This window comes from Chionomys nivalis, chromosome 17 (assembly GCF_950005125.1).
Source record: "Chionomys nivalis chromosome 17, mChiNiv1.1, whole genome shotgun sequence".
Taxonomy (NCBI): Eukaryota; Metazoa; Chordata; class Mammalia; order Rodentia; family Cricetidae; genus Chionomys; species Chionomys nivalis.
In genome coordinates this window covers 42,282,815-42,303,449 of record NC_080102.1, presented here as the reverse complement: position 1 = coordinate 42,303,449, position 20,635 = coordinate 42,282,815, and the positions used below count along the sequence as shown (strand labels likewise).

At 38.3% G+C, this 20,635-nt stretch overlaps 1 protein-coding gene across 1 annotated transcript in view; it reads right to left on the bottom strand.

Annotated features, from left to right (window-relative positions):
* Atxn10 (ataxin 10) overlaps positions 1 to 20,635 on the bottom strand; it is a 144,874-nt gene that overhangs the window by 94,877 nt on the left and 29,362 nt on the right. Inside the window, exons 4-6 of the mRNA XM_057791921.1 lie at positions 14,263 to 14,359; positions 11,804 to 11,962; positions 3,633 to 3,713 (exon numbers count right to left, since the gene is read on the bottom strand). Coding sequence (XP_057647904.1) covers positions 3,633 to 3,713; positions 11,804 to 11,962; positions 14,263 to 14,359 — 337 coding nt within the window. The remainder of the gene's footprint in view (positions 1 to 3,632; positions 3,714 to 11,803; positions 11,963 to 14,262; positions 14,360 to 20,635) is intronic.

Genomic DNA, 20,635 nt, shown 5'->3' with positions numbered 1-20,635 from the left:
CACCCGGTGTTGTCACTGACCAACTCCAGCTAATAAAGATTTTCTATTGGCTAAAGAGAGAAAAGAAAAGAAAAGAAAAGAAAAGAAAAGAAAAGAAAAGAAAAGAAAAGAAAAGAAATATCCCCACACAATTCACACAGTGACACCTCAAAACAGGACTGGGGAAACAATTTAATGTGTATACAAGCATTTGCTATGAAAGCAAGAGAAGCTGAGCTTTAATTCCTAACACCCACATAAAACCTAGCGATGGCCTTGTATGCCCATAGCCCCAAGGTGGGGGATGGGAGAAGCAGAGATAAGCAGATCTTGGGAGCCTGCTGGATAGCCAAAAATCATAAACTTCATGTTCAGTGAAAGACCCTACCTATGAATGGATGGATGGATGGATAAATGGATGGATGGATGGATGGATGGATGGATGGATGGATGGATGGATGGATGGATGGATGAATAGAAAGAAGCTGGAAAGTAATAGAGGAAGACACCCCAAAGTGCACACATATGCACGAGTGCACAGGCATGTTCTCACACACTTATACAAACACCATTCTACCACATAGTCCTGGTCCCTAGACAGTAATGTTATTTTAGGAGATGGGAGAATTTTAGGAGATGGGCCTGGCTGAAGGAAGTAGATCAGTGAAGGCATGCCTTTGAAGGTCCATCAGGAAGTAAGCCACTTTACTCCTCAACATGCTCCCAAGCCTCACAGTGGCCCAGAAGCTAAACTACAGGCTCAAACCTCTAAAACTGTGAGCCAGAACAAATCTTACCTTCATCAGGCATTTGTCTTTGTATTCTCAGTGTTTGTCTAACCACTGCTTTCCAGAGATACAATTGAGAGAAAAGCCACAGCCTCCAAAGGAGGAGGGAGCTATGGTTGCAGCACAGTACTAACCATAGAAGCCATAAGTAGAAATGGAAATTCATAGCTGAGCATAGGGGCACATGTTTTGTAATCTTAGTCTCTAATGCCAGGTTTTGAGAGGCCAATGCAATCTGAGACCAGCTTAGGCAACATCGTAACAAAGGCGCATTCCCCCCACATTTACTGACTACTAACTATGCAAACACTGAGACCTTAATATATCATCTATTTAGGTAGTTATCATAATTCCATCAAGTGACTATTACTATCCCTTTGCATAGATGAAACAGGGCTCTAAAAAGGTTAAATAAGTGAGCCAACCAAATAGCACCTGCCCTTTGTTCCTGTGCTACATACATACATTAGAACCTGAGCACTGTGCACACTACCTCTAAAAAGCAGCCTTTTCTACCTAACAATTACACGGGCTCTGCAAGAACAGGGACCAGAAAGTGCATAATATTGGCTCTCATTATACTGAATCATACCAAACAAACTGATTACATGTGTATTAAAAATTCCCTCACAAAATAATCTGCTCCCAATGGACTGTCAGCCTCTAGGTAAAGGAGTGAAACCCATAACAATGACAAGAAAGCGCAGATGGAGTGAGGACTTTCACATAAGCACAGTTATGGGCTGTACCACTCCACTAGGCAGGGAGTGTGCTCACAGTTCACCATCATGCCCCAGGAGCCACCAGCAGATACTTAGCACAGTGCTTGTTTTATTAACTGATTCACAAACAATTTTAAAATGTGGACAGTCTGATATTCTAACGCAGGGGGCTGGAGACACAGTCCGACACCTCAAAGGATTCTTCTATGTCCCTCTGGTGCTCTCACGTGTGGTTCCTTATCTGACTCACAGAATCTGGGAACATTCTGAATAACACATTGTCTCCTTCATTCTCCTAAGGATTCTCCATGCACAGGAGAAAAATTTACTCGTCACATAAACCTGCTGAGAAAAACTCTTATTTTAGTCCTACTGACCTGCCAAAGAAAACTTCTAAAGAATATACTCTATCTTCCCCAGAAAGAGGCAAAGGGTACCAAGCTTCCAATTCACCCAGAACCCAAGACCCTCACAGCTGCTTCTCCCCAACATGGACCTCTCCATATCAGCATGGGCAAAAACAACAATATACACAGCCACCCTTCAATGGCTGGAGTCAATCACCATAAAGGGCTCACTCCCAAGTTAGCCTGAGAATCCAGATTCCACAGCACTGTGAGTACAGAGGGATTCCAACTAATAATTGCCTCTCTCGGATTCGCAGCGACACCATCAGAGCAGTTCATACTTTATCTCACGCTCACCAATGAGGCATAATCCCCACAGGCAGGTTAATTCTCTGGTGTATTCATCAGGATGTAAGAAATATTTGTTGGTTGGGCTATATGATGTAACTTAGTGGCAGAGCATTTGCCAAATCACACATGAGACTCTAGGTTTGACCCCTAGGACTATAAAATATATAATAAAAATGTATTGGTGAGACAAAAATTTTTGTTGCTAAAACAAAGTCCAATTCTGTCCTTTCTGCCCAGTGCTCTCTCACACTGTTCTCTCATAAGCATCTTTTTTATTTCAACCAAAACAAAGTATTTTACTGTTCCCCAAACACATACAAAAACTATCACAGGCAGTCAGAATTCACTTACTGAAATGATTCAAGTAACAAAAATTTGCTTTTAGCCCTAATTGGTGGTAAAAATGTTTGTAATTCTTTCATTTGTAGAAAATAGTACAACTTCCTACATTTAGGCCATATTTTAATACTACTTGGTTATATATATTGAAAACATGTGTTAGTACAGATAAATTATATCCATGTTTACATGTGCAATTCTGAGGGCGTGAAAAACACAAGTACAAATCCTGGGCCAGAATACTTCTGATTGCTCTGTTTTGAAAAACAAAACTTACTATAGCTAACAATGTGGCTGGGGCCATACTGCCACTCAAGATACAAACCACCAGACATACCTCCAGTATAACCTAAGCCAATGTGAAGATTTCTCTCAGGAGTCTGGTAGACACTCTTCATTCATTTCTGGAGCTAGCAGGCAATAACTGATCATGATGTCTAAACTATTCTCTGGATGCCATCAATGTCAGAGACACACAGCACCACATCTATAAAACCAGCTTGCTCTCTTCTTTAAAGAGACATGACCTGCATGTCCCTGTCCTCTGTGCTATGGTGTCTGAAGGCTTCATGCATACACAGAGTATCATTTTACCATCCTGACTTCAGTGGCAGGAAGCATACTACTTGGATTACTAGCTACTACCTACTAGGTCAATGTGAACAGGCCTTGTAAATGTTCTTCCTCTCTAATAAAGGCACACTATTTTATGTGAATTAATTACCAGAAAATCGTAAGCCAACAATATATATTCAAAATAATCAAACTAGTTATATGAACAAGTAAGCACATCCTAAACATACAACTATAATGTGTACTTGAATAAACTATTATTACAAAATTTTGTCCTTAAAAGTTTTGTTTATATTTCTTCAAAACATGCAGTATTTTATTAAGTAAATGACATCAAACTGAATTCAATAACCCTAAAAATCACTGCCTGTTGTGGCTGTGCTGTGATGTTAAGCAGGCAATGTAAGACCAGCACTGCACAGACACATGTACTTGGAGGCCTTTGCCAATGAGAAACCACACAGCTTTCAGTCCAGACTACAGGACACTATATGGAATGGTAAAGAGTCAAAACCACCCAGGCTTGGGGTTACCTTTCCTGATCGCTGAGTTTGGAATACATGGCTTCCACCAACTCCGGGCTTTTCAGAAAGTGGTCTGAAATAATCAAGAACCTACGGGGAAAAGCAAGGGAAATTTAGTTACTACATACAGTAAAGCATGCATGTCCTTACCTACCTTTATAAACATATCTCACATAAAAGAAAAGCCTTTCACTTCATTGAACTTTTTTACTATAGTCTTTTAAAAATATTTGTATACATATGGTCATTTTGCCTGTATGTATGTACTTGCTGCATACATGTGGTACACCTACATGTATGCCTAAGACAGAAGCCAGAAGAGGGTGATGTATCCTCTGGAACTGGAGTTACAGACTGTGTGTGGTAAGCCACGTCATGGGTGTTGGGGACTGAATCCAGGTCCTCTGTAAGAGCACAAGCACTCTTAACCCCTGAGCCACCTCTAAAGCCCTAACTTTACTATGATTTTCTGTTTTAGGAGGTTCACAAATTATTTTTTTGGTACTAACAAGGTGGGGGTTATCCTTGAAGTATTATTTTCTCCAATTTTCCATGTGAAATTTTATGAAAATAATTCAGTTGGTTCAAATAGAAAAGCAAATCTACTTCAACTTTTATCCAAGCTTTTCACTATAAACAGGAACATGAAATTTAGCTACAATTTCAGATCTAGACAGAAAACAAAACACATGATTTTAGTCAGAAGCTGTAAGACGAGGCAGAAAAATGAACATGTCATATTGTTATTTAAAGATATGCCGACAATGCAGTGATGAATCCTGGCTTGATTTTCCGCTCTTTAAGAGTGCTCAAGTTACCAAGAAAACATCCACGTTGTCAAGCACTGTGCTCATCTGGACAGAGAGAGGACTATGGAAGCCTGAGGCAAAGATTATAAGCATATTTCTTCAAAGTGCCTCTGTGACATCTAAAAAGATTGAATGCCATTATTAGTTCTCAATTTTATCTAAGAGAAGGTACCAGTAAGACTTAAGAACTATGGAATATGATGTTTATAAATACTGTTATAGTAATAAAGGTTAACTATAAAGTAGCAAATCCACTAATACACAATTTACTCTCTCATTAACAAATAATGTCATTGAGTGTGATAATCAAATAACACACACCAATTATCACCACACTGCCCTCTATCTAAACATAAAACTCAGCACTGGTAGAAGCTCAGCGGCTACTACCTACACAAAGCCCTGTGCCCCCACACCACTATCTCTGGGAAAAAAATCTAAACAAGTATTCTATTTTTTCTACAGATTGTTAAAATTGCCAATCACTACTTAAATTTAAGTATTTCTAACAATAATGAATAATAATTAAAAATGTCAATAGTATTCATATTAATTTAGCCAGTTTATCAAATGGAAGAAGCACTTCAAGCTAAGTTCACAAATAAAACTGGAATCCCAAAGCCCATTCATACATAATTTGGTTATTTGGAAATCAAAACTTTTCTCATGAGAACACCTGTTAAAAACACAATATTCAATCAAACATGGTAGTATGCCTATGATTCTAGAACAAGGGAGGCTTATGCAGAGAGACTGCCAAGTTCAAGGCCAGCCCAGACAACACAGCAAGATTATCCTCCCATGACACCTACTACCCAAAACACCACAATATTGCAAGTACTGTACCAGCAACTGGAAAATAAATTTGACTTCCCCAAATACTCCCCAAAAGCAGAGAAAAAGCCACAACTGCCAGACGACCCAGCTATTTCACTCCTGGGCATATTAGCCAGCAAATGCCATACCTTGCTATAGAGATATTTGCACATCCATGTTTATTTATTGCTGCTTTATTCAGTATAGCAAAGAATTGGAATCAACCTAATTGTTCACTGAGAAATTAATAATGAATATTAAACACATGCATACACTCACAAATACTATTCAACTCTAAAGAAAAATGTAATTAAAAATTATAGGAAATGGATGGATTTAGAATGTATTATATTACTCTAAGTCACACGATCTCAAAAAGGGAAAAAAACGCATTCTCTCCCGGATGCAGAATCTAAACAAAAACATATGTAAACAAGTGTACATGTGGGTACAGTATAACATATAGAAAATACAACAAGAAAGAATAAATATTGGTAGATTAAAGAAGTGAATGTTGGACTGAATAAGCATGGGTTGAACCTGGACTCTCTGAACAAGGCGGACAATGAAGGCTGATGAGAAGCCAAGGACAATGGCACTAGGTTTCGATCCTAATACATGAACTGGCTTTGTGGGAGCGTAGCCTGTTTGGATGCTCACCTTCCTGGACCTAGATAGAAGTGGGAGGACCTTGGTCTTCCTGTAGAGCAGGGAATTTGGACTGCTCTTCAGTATCGAGAGGGAGGGGGAGTGGACTTGGGGGAGGAGAAGTGGAGTGGGGATAGGGGGAGGGGCGCAGGGGGAGGGGGCAATATGTGGGAGGAGGGGGAGGGAAATGGGAAACGGGGAGCAGTTGGAAATTTTAATTAAAAAAGAATAAAAAAAAAAAAAGAAGGAAACTGTCAGATGATCAATAGAGAGGGGAGAAGAGTATGGTGAAATGATGGAGATCCACCTTAAAGGGGTTTGGATTTATTCTATTGATATTGTTAGATTTTCAAAATCTGTTCTCACTGCCATATGCAGACTCAACAATGAAAATGGGTGACACTGGTTGACATAATAAATCTTTACAGTCTGGAAAAAAAAAAAGAAGTGAATGTAGGTGATGGACACAAGTTATGAGAAGATTTTTTTAAAAAAGATAAGTGTTTTTCTAGTTCTAATTCTATCATTAATTTGGGATTTGGTGGGGAGGGGTAAAGTGGATAAAAACATATCCAAAGATGAATGTGTAAAATCTGATGTGAAGCTCCACAGACTCAGAATAGCTATTCTAAATAGGAAGAAGTTTATTGAGAAGAGTACTGGGGGGCGGAGGTTGGTTTTTCAAGACAGGGTTTCTCCGGCTGTCCGGAACTTACTTTGTAGATCAGGTTGGCCTCAAACACACACACCTGCCTTTGCCTCTTGATTATTGGGATTAAAGATATGCATTGCCACTACCACCAGACTGTGTGATGGTTTTTATTTGCAAAATTTTTATAATAAGTTTATGAAAAAAACCTTAAGTACAGAAAAAGACATTATCCAAGCACTCAAACCAAATGCAATGCCAAAGACTTTCTCGCCTACACTTTCGTGTTACTCCAGGATATCCAAACAGATCTGGAGCTAGTGTTAGAGTCTTACATCTTTCCTTTTCTAAGGCTAATGAAAAAAAATGAGAAGATAATAAAACCTCATGCTATTGGTGCTCTTTATCAGTCATCTGCACGTTCAACCAAGGGAAAGAGGGCAGAAAGGGGGGCTTCTCCAATTCCCAGGAACCTGTTTAGACTTAACAGCAAAGTAATTTCTGGAGGCCTCTGTATGGTTCCAGTCAAATGTGGCCCACTAGCAGAGTTACCAGTTGAGGCCTACCTCCCCAGGGCTCCCGTCCACTTGGTGACCACTGAGTTTCTGAGGTACTCTCAAGGAAATTTTGTATCTGCCCATTATGAGCTTGGTTCTTTATTCCAAGCTGCTAAGACACAGCCCCAGATACCTATCAGTACCTACCAAATAAAACAGAACTTTGCTACACGTTGGCTCTAAGTAAGATGACTCTGAGGACTCATGCTGAATAACTGCAAATGTTACATGTGCATACTGAGAGGTGTTTCCCAAGTAAAACATGTAAGATTTTCATGGGACAGCAGCTGTATATGGTAATTCAAATAAAAATGACATCCAAAAAAGTAAATCATTTTAAATTTAGATAAAACTTCAACATGATAATATTTCATTTAAGAGGTTCAAACTGAAAAGGTTTATACTTTACTCAATGCTCACTACCAGAAGGTCACCTAGGTCCTGATCACATTGCCCATTGTTAGGAATAAATCCACAAAGAAGCTTATATTAATAGGAAAGAACTACTGAAATGTGAAAAATAAAAAATAAAATGCAGACAACAAAATTTTTGATGAGTTTTACAATGAAAACCATGTCAATTTGTTAAGAGATAATGTAATAATTACAAATATAAACATCACATGATGATGTAACAGCTATAAACATAGATACTACATGATTAGTAACAACTATAAACACAGACACTACATGTATACACTTCACAAGCCTGAAAACAAATACAGCAACCTGAAAGAACTGAAAGGAAACTGGAGTAGTGGCACACCTGTGACCTCAGCACCGAGAGGGTGAGGCACAAGAATTATTAGTTCAAGGGCAGCTAAGGATAAAAGATAAAACCCTGCTCCAAAAGAAAGAAACTGGATTGCTGGAAGACTCTAGCAAAACTAGCAGAGCACACTCATCTTAAGTACACACAGAACATTCTCTACGATGATGATATAGTGGGCCATAAACATAAACAACATCAAGAATTTTAAAAAGAATGAAATTATACAAAGGGTGTTCACTTCCAGTGAAATAAAAATTAAAAATAAATAACAAGACAAAATTTAGGAAAAATACATGGAAACCAGCCTCCTAAACAACCAATGGATACAAGAAAAAAATATAAGATAACTAAAATATAACTTGAAATAAATAAAACTGAAAGCACAATACAGCAGGATTCACAGATTACTAAACAACTCTTATAAGGAAATTGATGGTTGTAAATACTTAGACCCCATGTCAATAATCTAACTGCCTTTCTATCCTAAAAAGTAACAAAAAGACAAAATCCAAACCAAGGAGCAGGACAACTACAACAAAGGTTACAACAGAAAGAGAACAAGAACTAGAAGTCAAACAGAAGGGTCAGTGAGGTGGCTCAGCACGCAAAGGCTCTTCCTAAGCAAGCCTGACAATCTGAGTTAAATTCGTGCAACCTACATAAAGGCAGAAAGAGAAACTCAATCCACAGCATTGTCCTCTGAGCTCCACAAATATGCTATGCCAGCTGCCCATCCCGTCACCCCAACCCAATAATACATTTCTGTAAAAAAGAACTACAGATTCATTTAAAAAAAAATTCTACCTTTTTTAAAACTAAAATGATGGTCCTAATATTAATTAACATGGAAATGAAAGAGAACTAAAGTAGCCTCTTTTCCACACCACACATACAAATCTTGATAAAGATATAGAAGATCTCACATTTTCAGATGTCAAAATTTATGTTTATCAGAGCATGTACTACTGGGATTAAAAGAGAAATTAAACTGATTAAAGAATTAAACAAACAAAAAAAACTGACCAGAGGTTTGTGAGCAATAAAATATCAGCATTTATATTCTCAGAGCATAGGAAAACTGGCTGGAGATCATTCATTTAGTAAAGTATTTGCAGCCCCAGTTCAACTGAGTTCTAGCCCCAGCATCCATGGAAAGGTATGAAGAGAAAGAAAGAAAGAAAGAAAGAAAGAAAGAAAGAAAGAAAGAAAGAAAGAAAGAAAGAAAGAAAGAAAGAAAGAAAGAAAGAAAGAGGGAGGGAGGGAGGGAGGGAGGGAGGGAGGGAGGGAGGGAGGGAGGGAGGGAGGGAGGGAGGGAGGGAGGGAGGGGTGTGGGATGTGCGCTTGTAATCCCAACACTGGGAACAGAAACAAGGCAGACTCCTAGGGGCTTGATGGCCAGTTGGCCTCATCTAAGTTCCCCTACATCCCAGTGGGGAACCCAAACAAGGTGACACATCCTGAACACACCAAGCAAGGTTGACTACCGAACATACACAGAATATAGGAACACTGCATAGCTCTGGACTGCCTGTGTCCTCCTGCATAGGCCATACAGGCCAAAGCTTGAATGTAGCTCATCTGAGTCTTGCTGATACCTTGTATTGAATCTAGAGTAAGAGAAGATAAGGAGCTCTTTCCTAAGACAGTATACTGTGACAGATTCTAAAGGATATTGTAAGGTCCTTTCTGCACAGCTCTCTCACAATATAAAAGCAGTTCATGCCTCTAAGTAACACGTTGTCCGAAGCTACAAGTGGCTGTTCTATCTAGACTGGAAAATCACCCAACACCTTGACCTGTGTATTTCTGATACTGAATCCCAAAAGAAAGGACAAAGGACATAGGGTTGAAAAAGTTCTCCAGCAGATACTTCTGCAAACTTATCTACTATCCTTCTTTGTTTCTGATCTGTGATAGAATACAAACCAAAAACAGTGTGGAGAAGGAATGGGTTTATGCAGTTTACAGATTTTATTCCATCAACAAACCAAGTCAGGGCAATAGCTGAAGGCAGGAACTGGAGCAGAGACCATGGAGGAACACTGATGGCTGGCTTGGTCAACTATCTTTCTTATACAGTTTAGGCCCACCTGCCCAAGGATAGCTCCAACAACGACAGACTGGGCCCTTTATTTCATCAATTAGCCGTCAACAAAACATGCTGCAGATAGGCCCACAGAGGCAACTCTTCAGTTGAGAGTCCTTCTTTCCAAGTATGTCTATGTTTGTGTCAAACTTACAAAAACAAACCAGTACACCTACAGGCGCTGGTAGCATATGCCTTTAATCTCAGCACTTGGGAGACAGAGGCATGTGGATCTCTGTGAGTTTGAGGCCAGCCTAGACTACAGAGTTAATTTTAGAAAAGCCAGGCCTATGCAGAGAAACCTTGCCTTGAAAAACCAAAAGAAAAATGAAAAGAAAATGGAAGAAGTTGAAGTGATCCCAAAAAGAACAAGCTCCTAGAAATCTATGCTAAATAACATCAACTCCAAAAAAAAAAAGTCTTAAAAGCAACCAGAGAAATCAAACATTTTGTTTACAGAAATAATGTAAAAAGCAACAAGCGTCTCATTTACACAATGCCCACAAGACACATGCCAACTTGTGATCTTTAATGAACCATCTGCTAAAGGTCACAGTGGTCTTTAAACAGCTGAGACATTTGTACCATGTTCATTCAGACACCAAAACTCGCCTTCCCTCTCCTTACCACCTTTAGAAACTCCTATTTGGGGCTGGAGAAATGGCTCAGAAGTTAGGAGCATTAACTGCTCTTCAAGAGGTCCTGAATTCAATTCCCCGCAACCACATGGTTGCTTACAACCATCTATACTGACATATGATGCCCTCTTCTGGCATGCATGGAAAAATACAGATAGAACACTGTGTGTGTGTGTGTGTGTGTGTGTGTGTGTGTGTGTGTGTGTGTGTGTGTGTGTGTGTTTTGAAACAGGGTTTCACAGTAGCTATGGAATCAGTCCTAGAACTCGCTCTGTAGACCAGGCTCGCCTCAAACTCACAGAAATCCACCTGCCTTTGCCACCCAAGTGCTGGGATTAAAGGCATGTTGTGAGGAGCGCGGGGCCCTTTGTTCCCTCCTGCCAGGTCCAGCTAGCTTAACCCCCGAAATAACCACGCAGAAATTGTATTAATTAAATTACTGCCTGGCCCATTATATCTAGCCTCTTCTTGGCCAACTCTCACATCTTGATCTAACCCATTTCTATTAATCTGTGTTCACCAAAGGTCATGGCTTACTGAGAAAGATTCTAACCAGTGTCCGCCTTATGCAGGAGAACCATAGCATCTGCCTGTCTGTCCTTCTTCCCAGCATTCTGTTCTGTCTTCCCCACCTATCTAAGCTCCGCCCTATCAAAAGGCCAAGGCAGTTTCTTTATTCAACCAATGAAAGCAACACAAATACAGAAGAACCTCCTACACCAAAGGTGTGTGCCACCACCGCCAAGCTAATAAATAAATCTTAGAAAGAAAGAAAGAAAGAAAGAAAGAAAGAAAGAAAGAAAGAAAGAAAGAAAGAAAGAAAGAAAGAAAGAAAGAAAGAATCTCCTACTCAAGGGTAAGGTAAGCCCAGGCTTTACCTTTTTCACAACCTCAAAAGAACTATCATACCTCAAGTTTTTACTTAAAACTACAAAGGGGTTGAGACTGTAGCTCAGTGGAGAGCTCATCTACATGAACTCAACTAATCTGCACCACAAAAAAGTAAGTAAATTAATAAATTAATAGCTGGAATAAGCCAGATGTGAAAGTCACAATCTCAGTTCCTGAGAGGCTGAAGCAGGGGATCAAATCTTCAAGGCCAGCCTAGAAAACAAGCCGGCCCTGTCATAATATACTACTAAAACCTCTATAAGGAAAAGGATCTGTTAGGGTGGCCTCAAACAAATTTCCAGCAAGATACTTACGGCCATTCTGACTCTGGATGCTTTTGGTGAGCTTCTATGACGTTAATTGCAATATTGAGGTTTTCTTCCAGGTCTTTCATTCTTTCAGGATTAAGAGATGTGAACAAAATCATTGAACAGTAGGCAACAATCTTTTTGTCTGGATGATTTAAGCAAGACCTGACAAACAAAGAAATGAGACTCTTAGTCCAATTATCAAACCAGTAAAATAAGAGTATAACATAAATAATAATAATCCTTAGCAAATTTAGTATATATTGGGATTTTTAGGATATAATAAATATGTATAGTGCTGTGAAACAAAGCATATCTTTGACTATAGAAACAGTAAATACAACAGTAAGATACAATAAAGTAGGGCTGGAGAGATGATTCAGTGACTAAAAGCACCAATTGTTCTTGCAAAGGATACAAGTCTGGCTCCTAGCACCTACCCCTGGATACAAGCCACAACTGCTTGTAACTCTGGCTCCAAGGGATTCAACTCTGGCTCCAAGAGACCCAACACTCTTTTGACTGAGGGCAACTTTATTCATACACTCTACAAACACACAAACATGTATGCACATATATAATTACAAATAAAATAAATCTCAAAAAAGACAATAAAAAATTGCATGTGACTTAGGACTCAGAACTGAAAAGAAAGTAACATTTAAATATAGAAAAAAATTAGAATGATTATTCCTTAGTCCTATTAGCTACAAGAACTTAATGAAATCACTTATTGTCAGTTATATCATGGCTCATACTAAAATTTGATTTTTGTCCCCACTTAAACTTCACAGCTCAGGCATGGATCAGCATGCTATTAATGGCAGTATTCAAGAGGTGGAGGCAAGTGGATCTCCTGAGAATTACAAGACCTAGCCCTGTTAACATAGTAAGTTTTAGGCCAAGTAGCCAGAGATACAAAGTGACACCTTGTCTTTTTTTTTAAAAAAAAAAAAAAAATGTAGACCAATGAGATTGCATAGCCAATAAGGGAGCTTGCTACCAAACCTGATAACCTGACTTCAATCTCTAGAACCCACGCAGAAGTGAAAAGGAGAGAACCGACAACCGACTCCTGAAAGTTGTCTCAGGCTTCCACATAATTGCCATAGCACAAATACATGTATATGCACACAGTTAATAGAAAATGTTAAAAAAAACTGTAAAATAATTCATATGAATTTATGTAGCTTGAGTTTCATTCTTTCCATCTACAGTTAATTATTATTAATCATAAAGATAATAGATACCTATAAATATTTATTAATTGATATATATCTATAAACACACACTTCAGGCATTTGAGAAATGCACTCTGAACTAGAACTAAATAAGAGTTCATCTAATAACCATAACTTATATACAAGCCCAGAAAACAAGCACAACCAGAGAGGGAAGCTCAGACCTTATACAGCAGCACTTGGCATCACAGTGCAGCTATACCCTTTACTATTGACAATCTACAGAAACTTCACCTGTCTACAGGACTTAGAACAACAGAAATAATCACACCCAACTTAAAGCACTTCCATAATAGCTGCTGTCTTGCTACCCACACTGCTCACACTAGAAACTCTGCCTCTACAACCACTACACAGGGTCCCTCTACTGCCTATCCACTTCTGTCACCAATTTACATTTTACTGTGATGATCAACTAATTACAAATTAATAGAGCTAGTGTTTTAAAGTAATACATAACATGAACCAATTCAAGATCCAATATAAATAACCAGACTGGTTATAGACTTCTTACAGCAGCCATCAGACTGGTCAACCACATTTATAGTAATAAATAAGCTCAGTACTCATCTCTTAACCCTGACAAAGGGAACTGAATTCTCTTCTTCTCCTAGTGACAGATTAACACATTACACAGATCGAACAACAGAATGGCTACCCCCACTTCTCACAGTCAAAGTCATCTCTCACTGATAAGCACATGTTATCCAAACATTATAATTCTCCATTTCTACCAAAAATAGTATCGGGCCATGTATGTGCACAACAGTAAAAAATAAAGGATTAACTCATTGCCCATATTTTAATGTCTTCTGTTTATAGGGTTTTTTTTCTGTATCAATTTCAGGGTCCTTAATGAAGTTACTACTTTCCTCATGATCTTTATTTCCTAAGATAAATCGGCATGTTCCCAGGGCCACCCATCTTGGTACAGAGCTCAGTGAGTATCAGATATGTGTATTATGGAACCACCACACAAACCAAGGTACAGAACACTGGCAGGGTCCAGGAGTCTCCTTTATACCCTCTCTCAGCTAACATCTACCTGCTAACAGCCACAAAGAATAAAGAATATGTACTATCCTGAATTCTATTACTACACTATGGCCTTGTTTTTCTTGCTTGTGAACTTCATACATAAAAATGAAATTATATCCATAATCTTTTCAGGAGTCAGTCAAAAACAACAACAACAAAAATCAAAAATCTTAACATCATACTCACATAAAGAGCTCTGGGAAGGCATGGACCCAAACAATGGCCTGGGAATCTTCATTCCGTGAGGCAATGTTGCCTAAAAACTGCAGGCCACAACGAAAAGCTAGAAATATAGAAAAGTAAAAACTGAAGATAACAGACTCAACACAAGGAATAAATACATCTTAGTAACAAATATTTCCCATGTTGTTACATAGGAGAGTAAAAGAGAGAAAGGAAGGAGGGATGGAGGGAGGGAGGTAGAGAAGAAAGAGAGAGAGGAGGGAATTAGAGAGAGGAGAAAAATTGATTGGTTATCTGAGAGTCCCACTGCACAACGAAATTCTGAGCATGACATTAATATACCTCGTCAAAACAATGCTAAAAATTAACTTCTTAAAGATTATAAACTCAAATATAATTATATGAAATATTTAAATAATGCTCCAATTAAAAGCTCACTACAAATTAGGTATGTCTGCACACGTAATCAAGGCACTCCAGATGCTGAAACAGGAGGATCATGCTAACAAAAAACATGCCAAGACCAGTCCAATAAAACTCTCAAAACAAAACACAGCTATATTTAAGAATGAATTTTAAAATATACCTAGAACATAGGGTTATAAAAACACTGCAAGTTAAAGAAAGCTAAAAGGAGACAGATCAAATATCAGCAAAAAAAGGAGAAATAGGCCACTTAAAATTAGATATAATATGTATTAATGCAAAAGACGTACTGGAAATATGTTAAATAATCATTACAGACATGTAAAAATTCTAAATTGGAAGTTATCTAGTAATATACTGTCAAATATAAAGAAAAACTGACCACAGTAAGTGGGAAATATTGGCAATAAGTTGAACAGTTCTAAGATACCTTTTCTCAACAAATCCTAGAAGTAGACAAAAATACCACTATATCTCAAAGACCTGAGTAAAATTTAATAAAAATTTAACTGACATTTAGAATATAATGCAGCAAAACAATGGCCACAAGTTCAGAAAAGTGACCGCACCAAATGCTAGGAGGATATGTGGAACACAAACTCTCATGTCCTGTAGGTGAAAACAGAACATGGTACAGTCCCTTTGGAAAACAGTTTGTCAATTTCTTACAATGAAACACAACAAAGTCACAATGACACCATTAACAAAGGTATATATATATACATACACACACACACAGCTAAAGTAGAAATACAGACCACTAAGTATCTCCATTCAGGGTCTTCCTTTAACCTAAACTAGGTAGAAACAAAAAGTTGACAGCACAAATCAGAATTGATGGCCAGGCATGGTGACAAATACTCCTTTCCAAAAGAAGTCCAAGGCATTTGCAATCACCATTTATAATTACCAGAGAACAAAAATACCACTGCCAGCAAAGACCCAAAGGCTAAAAAGGAACAAATCAAACTACTACATTCCACAGTAGCAATGAAATGCTAATGTATGTAGATTATTTTAAATGTGTAAATTGTCTACACTCTTGAGAAAGTGTACTTATTTGTAAGGCTTTTTTATAATAAAGTTTACAAATTTTAAAAAGAGCTTACAAAAGCTGCTTCATCAAAGTCAATCATTCATATATATATATATATATATTTATTTATTTATATTTATATTTCTACAAGCAGGCAGAAAACAACCAAGCATAATGACAACTGGGCTAAGGGACACAAACAGTGATACATTTGCCTAACATGTATAAGACCTTAGGCTCCAGTCTCAAACTCCAGTAAGAGAGGATGGCATGGGAACAGGACAAGGACGCCATTATAAAAGTACCAAGATATAGGGCTGGAGAGATGAGTAGTTATGAGCATTGGCTGCTCTTGCAGAGGACCCAGGGTTCTTAGCATCCACATGGCAGCTCACAGCCAACTGTGGACCTAGTTTCAGGGGCTTGGACCTCCTCTTCTAACTTCCACAGGGTACACAGCATACATGCAGGCAAAATCATCATATACATAAACAAATCTAAAAAGAAAATGATTTTAAGTGCCAAGATACAAGTGGCAGTGGTGGGCACACTACCAACGAGGAAACTACAAAATAAGACAGAGGCATTAAAGCAGAACTAAGGAAGGGAAGAACTATCATAGGTCCAGAGTTATGTGATTAAGTTTCTATCTAGAGATTAAATATAACTGTCAGTCTAGATCCAAGTAGGCGAGTACACACACACACACACACACACACACACACACACGTATGTGTCATTCCAAATCCTGGAGGCCATAAATATTCGTAGGAAGTTTAATAAAACCATTTTAAAACGTATATGAAGACATTAAGGGCTTTTAATACCTATGTCATTGGTGAAGAGTAAAAAGAAGACCAGCGTTCAGTCTCCAGCTAGTTCAGCTAATGAAGGTACCACCACAGGGTGGAACTGAGATAGGAATAAACAGAGACCAAATGAGTGATGGCAGAGGTATCAGCAGCAAACTGTAGATAAACAATGGTCTATACAAGAATTAGAAGTAGGGTGTCTGGATGTCAGGACAGAAAACCTGACAATGCCATATTTCCTCACACAAGACAGAAACTTCCATCCCAACCGCTCACCTGATTATGAAGTGCCAAAATCAGGAAGTTTTAAAAATTGGAGAGTCTTTGAATCCATTGGAAAAGATAGTAATAAATGTCAAAACTAAGTAATTTTTTCTCAGAAGATTCCATGGAAAACAGAAATATTGCCACAGAATAGGAAGATATATGAAATACACAACTACCTTTAGACTCACAGTATACTCAAAGAGCTCTTATATACTATTTTTTTCTCAAGACAGGGTCTCATTTGTAGCTCTGGCTGTCCTAGAACTTACTATGTAGGCCAGATTGAACTTGAACTCAAAGATATCTACCTGCCTCTGCCTCCAGAGTGCTGGGATTAAAGGTATATGCCACGAAACTTGGTTATTCACCATTATAAAAAGAGAGATATCAGCCAACAGAAAAACAGACCAAAAAAAAAATGTTTTGTTAAAAAAAAAAAAAGTGGTATGGTCTAAAACGGGTAGACAGGGATGAAAAAGAACTCAATACCATGAGCAAACCAGGAGGCTTACTCCACACCCACTAGACTGGCACAATTTACAGTTAGAAACAGCATGTGGTGAGGGTGTAGGAGCCAAAGGTTCCAGAGTCCATGAGCATTAACAATAGAACACAGTCAAAACAGACTTAAGTAGATAACCCCAGTTCTTGATTTTGCCTCCCAGCTCCAAATAAAACTTTAATGTCTGTTCTATGAAAATAAAGGTGTCAGACCCTCAAGACATTTCTGCTAACAGCACTGTCACCACGATTTACTCCTCCTAGGGACCTCCTCCTATGCTCTGTTCTAGGGAGCAGTTTTTCTAGGCCCAGTTCCCACAAAGCATGGCATCAGCAATGCCAATAGCCAGAACCCAAAAACCTGAATTAGTTAACATAACAAAGAAACTGAACACCAAATTCCTGTTTATACCAACAGATAAAAATACTTAAAAAGAAAAAATTTAAAACTCAAACGTTTCTCACAGCCTGTTCACAGAATTACATTACTTCCGGTCTACTTTCCTGAGTTTTTAAAAATTAGTCTATAATAAATGCCTATTGAGTGTTTATAATATAAAAGTACCTGCCTTTGTTCAGGTAAGCCACAATTTTAAGAGATACTAATATGTCTACTAACACTGCCCAAGGGTGGACTTCCATCATGCTCAACAGCACTACCTCTCAGTACCTGCTCTGCAATGAGCCAAGGCCAGGAGTGCAACCACCCCAAGGGTCTCAGACTGGAGATGAGGTCAGGGAGGCCCCGCCTGAGCCCTGGGATTATCCACAATTCTGAACTCCTGATTCTCACTATTTCTTACCTGTCAATGCCATTAATTTATGACAGCAACTCTTTACATTAAATCTTACTTACTACACAACTGGGTATGGTGTATAGGCCTAAAACCCCAGCATATAGGAAGTGGAAACAGGAGAATAACGAGTTCAACATCCATGTGGGTTGAACAGCAAAAATCCAGCTCATATGCAAATACACAAAAAAATTCCTATTCAAATTACGCAGTGGTTGCTGTCTCCTCTAGCACCCTTACTAGCAGAGTGGATGGAGGGGACAAAGGGAGGGAAGAGAGACCAGTAGGGAAAAGTGGCATCAAGTAGGAGCCTCAGAGAACAGTAACCTCTAAACCAGTCATGGTAAGCAGAGAGTAAGGCAGTGATTTTAAACAAGAAAATGTAATATAGGATTAAAACAGAAGCAACACTGAGGCAGCACATGGGTGGAGCTATAGGTACACCTCAGGAACTGGAGGAACGCAGGCAAGAGGCTGGGCTGGAAGAACCCAGGAGCCTGGCAGCTTCCTACAAAACTGTGGCCAAGGTTCAAACACTCAATTCTTAAAAATACTCAAAGAAAATAATGCACCAAGAACTCCAAAACTAAAACTCAAGGGCTTCTCACAGCTTGCTCATAGAATTGTATTTTCTTCTGTCTACTTTTCTGAGTTTTAAAAAAAAGTTCTATTATAAATGCTTATTGTATGTCTATAATATAAAAGTATCAACCTTTTTTCCAGATAAGCCATAATTTTAAAAGATACTAATAGTTCTACTAAATACTTCAGATTATAATACTCAAATTTAACATGCAAAAAGAGGGAAAGGGATACTCTGACCTGACAGTCAAGCAGAACAAGAGCTCCTCAGACAAAGAGAGAGAGAGAGAGAGAGAGAGAGAGAGAGAGAGAGAGAGAGAGAGAGAGAGAGAGAGAGAGAGAAAGAAAGAAAGAAAGAAAGAAAGAAAGAAAGAAAGAAAGAAAGAAAGAAAAGACAGACAGCAAAAAAACTCTGAAAATTCAAAACACCATTCTGGGAAAGAAAAGACTTACAGATGCCTAGGCTCAAGCAAGAAGATTGCAGGCAAGTAAAATAACAGTTTACTTTACCAAACAGCTTATCAACTGATCTTTATGTAAACACTAAGAATAGTGCAAAGCCCCTAAAAAATGCCAGCATTATTTTTACAGATTAGGAAAGAATATATGCCAAAAACAACATCAATAGCTCAATTAAAATAACTCATACTTGTGTTTACATAAAATTTGATGACCATAATATATTTGTCAGACCACTGCAATTATTGCCTGAAAATAATACTCTAAATATTATTTTGACAATATAATTACAGTTCTTACCTCAGAAGCAGTAACAAAAAACTGGCACAGTTACCCTGACAACAATCTCCCTAAAATAAGGTTCTCAGAGAAAGAATTAACAGATAGTGAAATCAGAACACTTCTTTATAATGCTATTTCATTGGGTTTGAACTGCAGCACTATGAAAATAACTTCTGAGCTTCTTATTAAATACAAATGTCACTGTTGAATTCCAAATAAAAACCAGGGGCTTTCCTTTCCTAGAGGTGGTGAGAAATACCACAAACTTTCCTTTTCCTCCTTGTCTCTCTTCCAATTCTGCCAAAGAATACTGGTCAGCTACTTAATAAAGAAAGCTGAAGTCAAAAAAAAAAACCACATCTGCTTTCATTTCATGGACTAGAAGACCCAATGTTGTCAACATGGCAACTCTTCCCAAACTAATCTGCAGACTTAGTATAATCCCTAATATCTACAATATACCACAATCAAGAAAAAGAAACTGTGCAAAGGATTCAGACAGACAGTTCTCCAAAACTTTATAAATGCCCAATACATACATGAAAAAAATTCATCATCATTAGTCATTTGGGAAATGCAAATAAAAACCACACATTACTTTCTACCCACAAGGATGACTTAAACCAAAAAGTTGAAAAGTGTCAGCAAGGATATGAAGAAATTAGAATACACACTGGTGATTAAATGTAAATGGCTGCAATGTATTGACAAACAGTTTAGTGGCTCCCCAAAACAGGAGCTGGAAAGAGGGCTCAGCAGTTAAGAATACATGCTGCTCTAGCAGAGGATTGACAAGATTCAGTTCCCAGAACCCATGTCAGACAACTTAAAATCACCTGTAATTCTAGTTCCAGGGGATCCAAAGTCCTCCTGTGACCTCTGTAGACACCCACACATAATATGGACAGAGACAGGCAGACAGACAGAGACAGGAAGAAGAAAGTAGAAAGACAGACAAAAACACAGAGACAGAATGAATCCTTAACATGGCAATACTCAGGCCCAACAATTCTAATCCTAGGCACATACTCCAAAGAACTGAACACAGGCACTCAAACAAACACATGTACACACTCAAAGTGTTATTCATCATTGCCAAAAGGTGAGAACAGCCTGTGTTCATCAACTGATGAATGGAAAACAATACAGTATTATTCAACCCAAAAGAACAAAATTCAGATGCATGCTAGAATGTGACTGAAACTCAAAAATAAGAG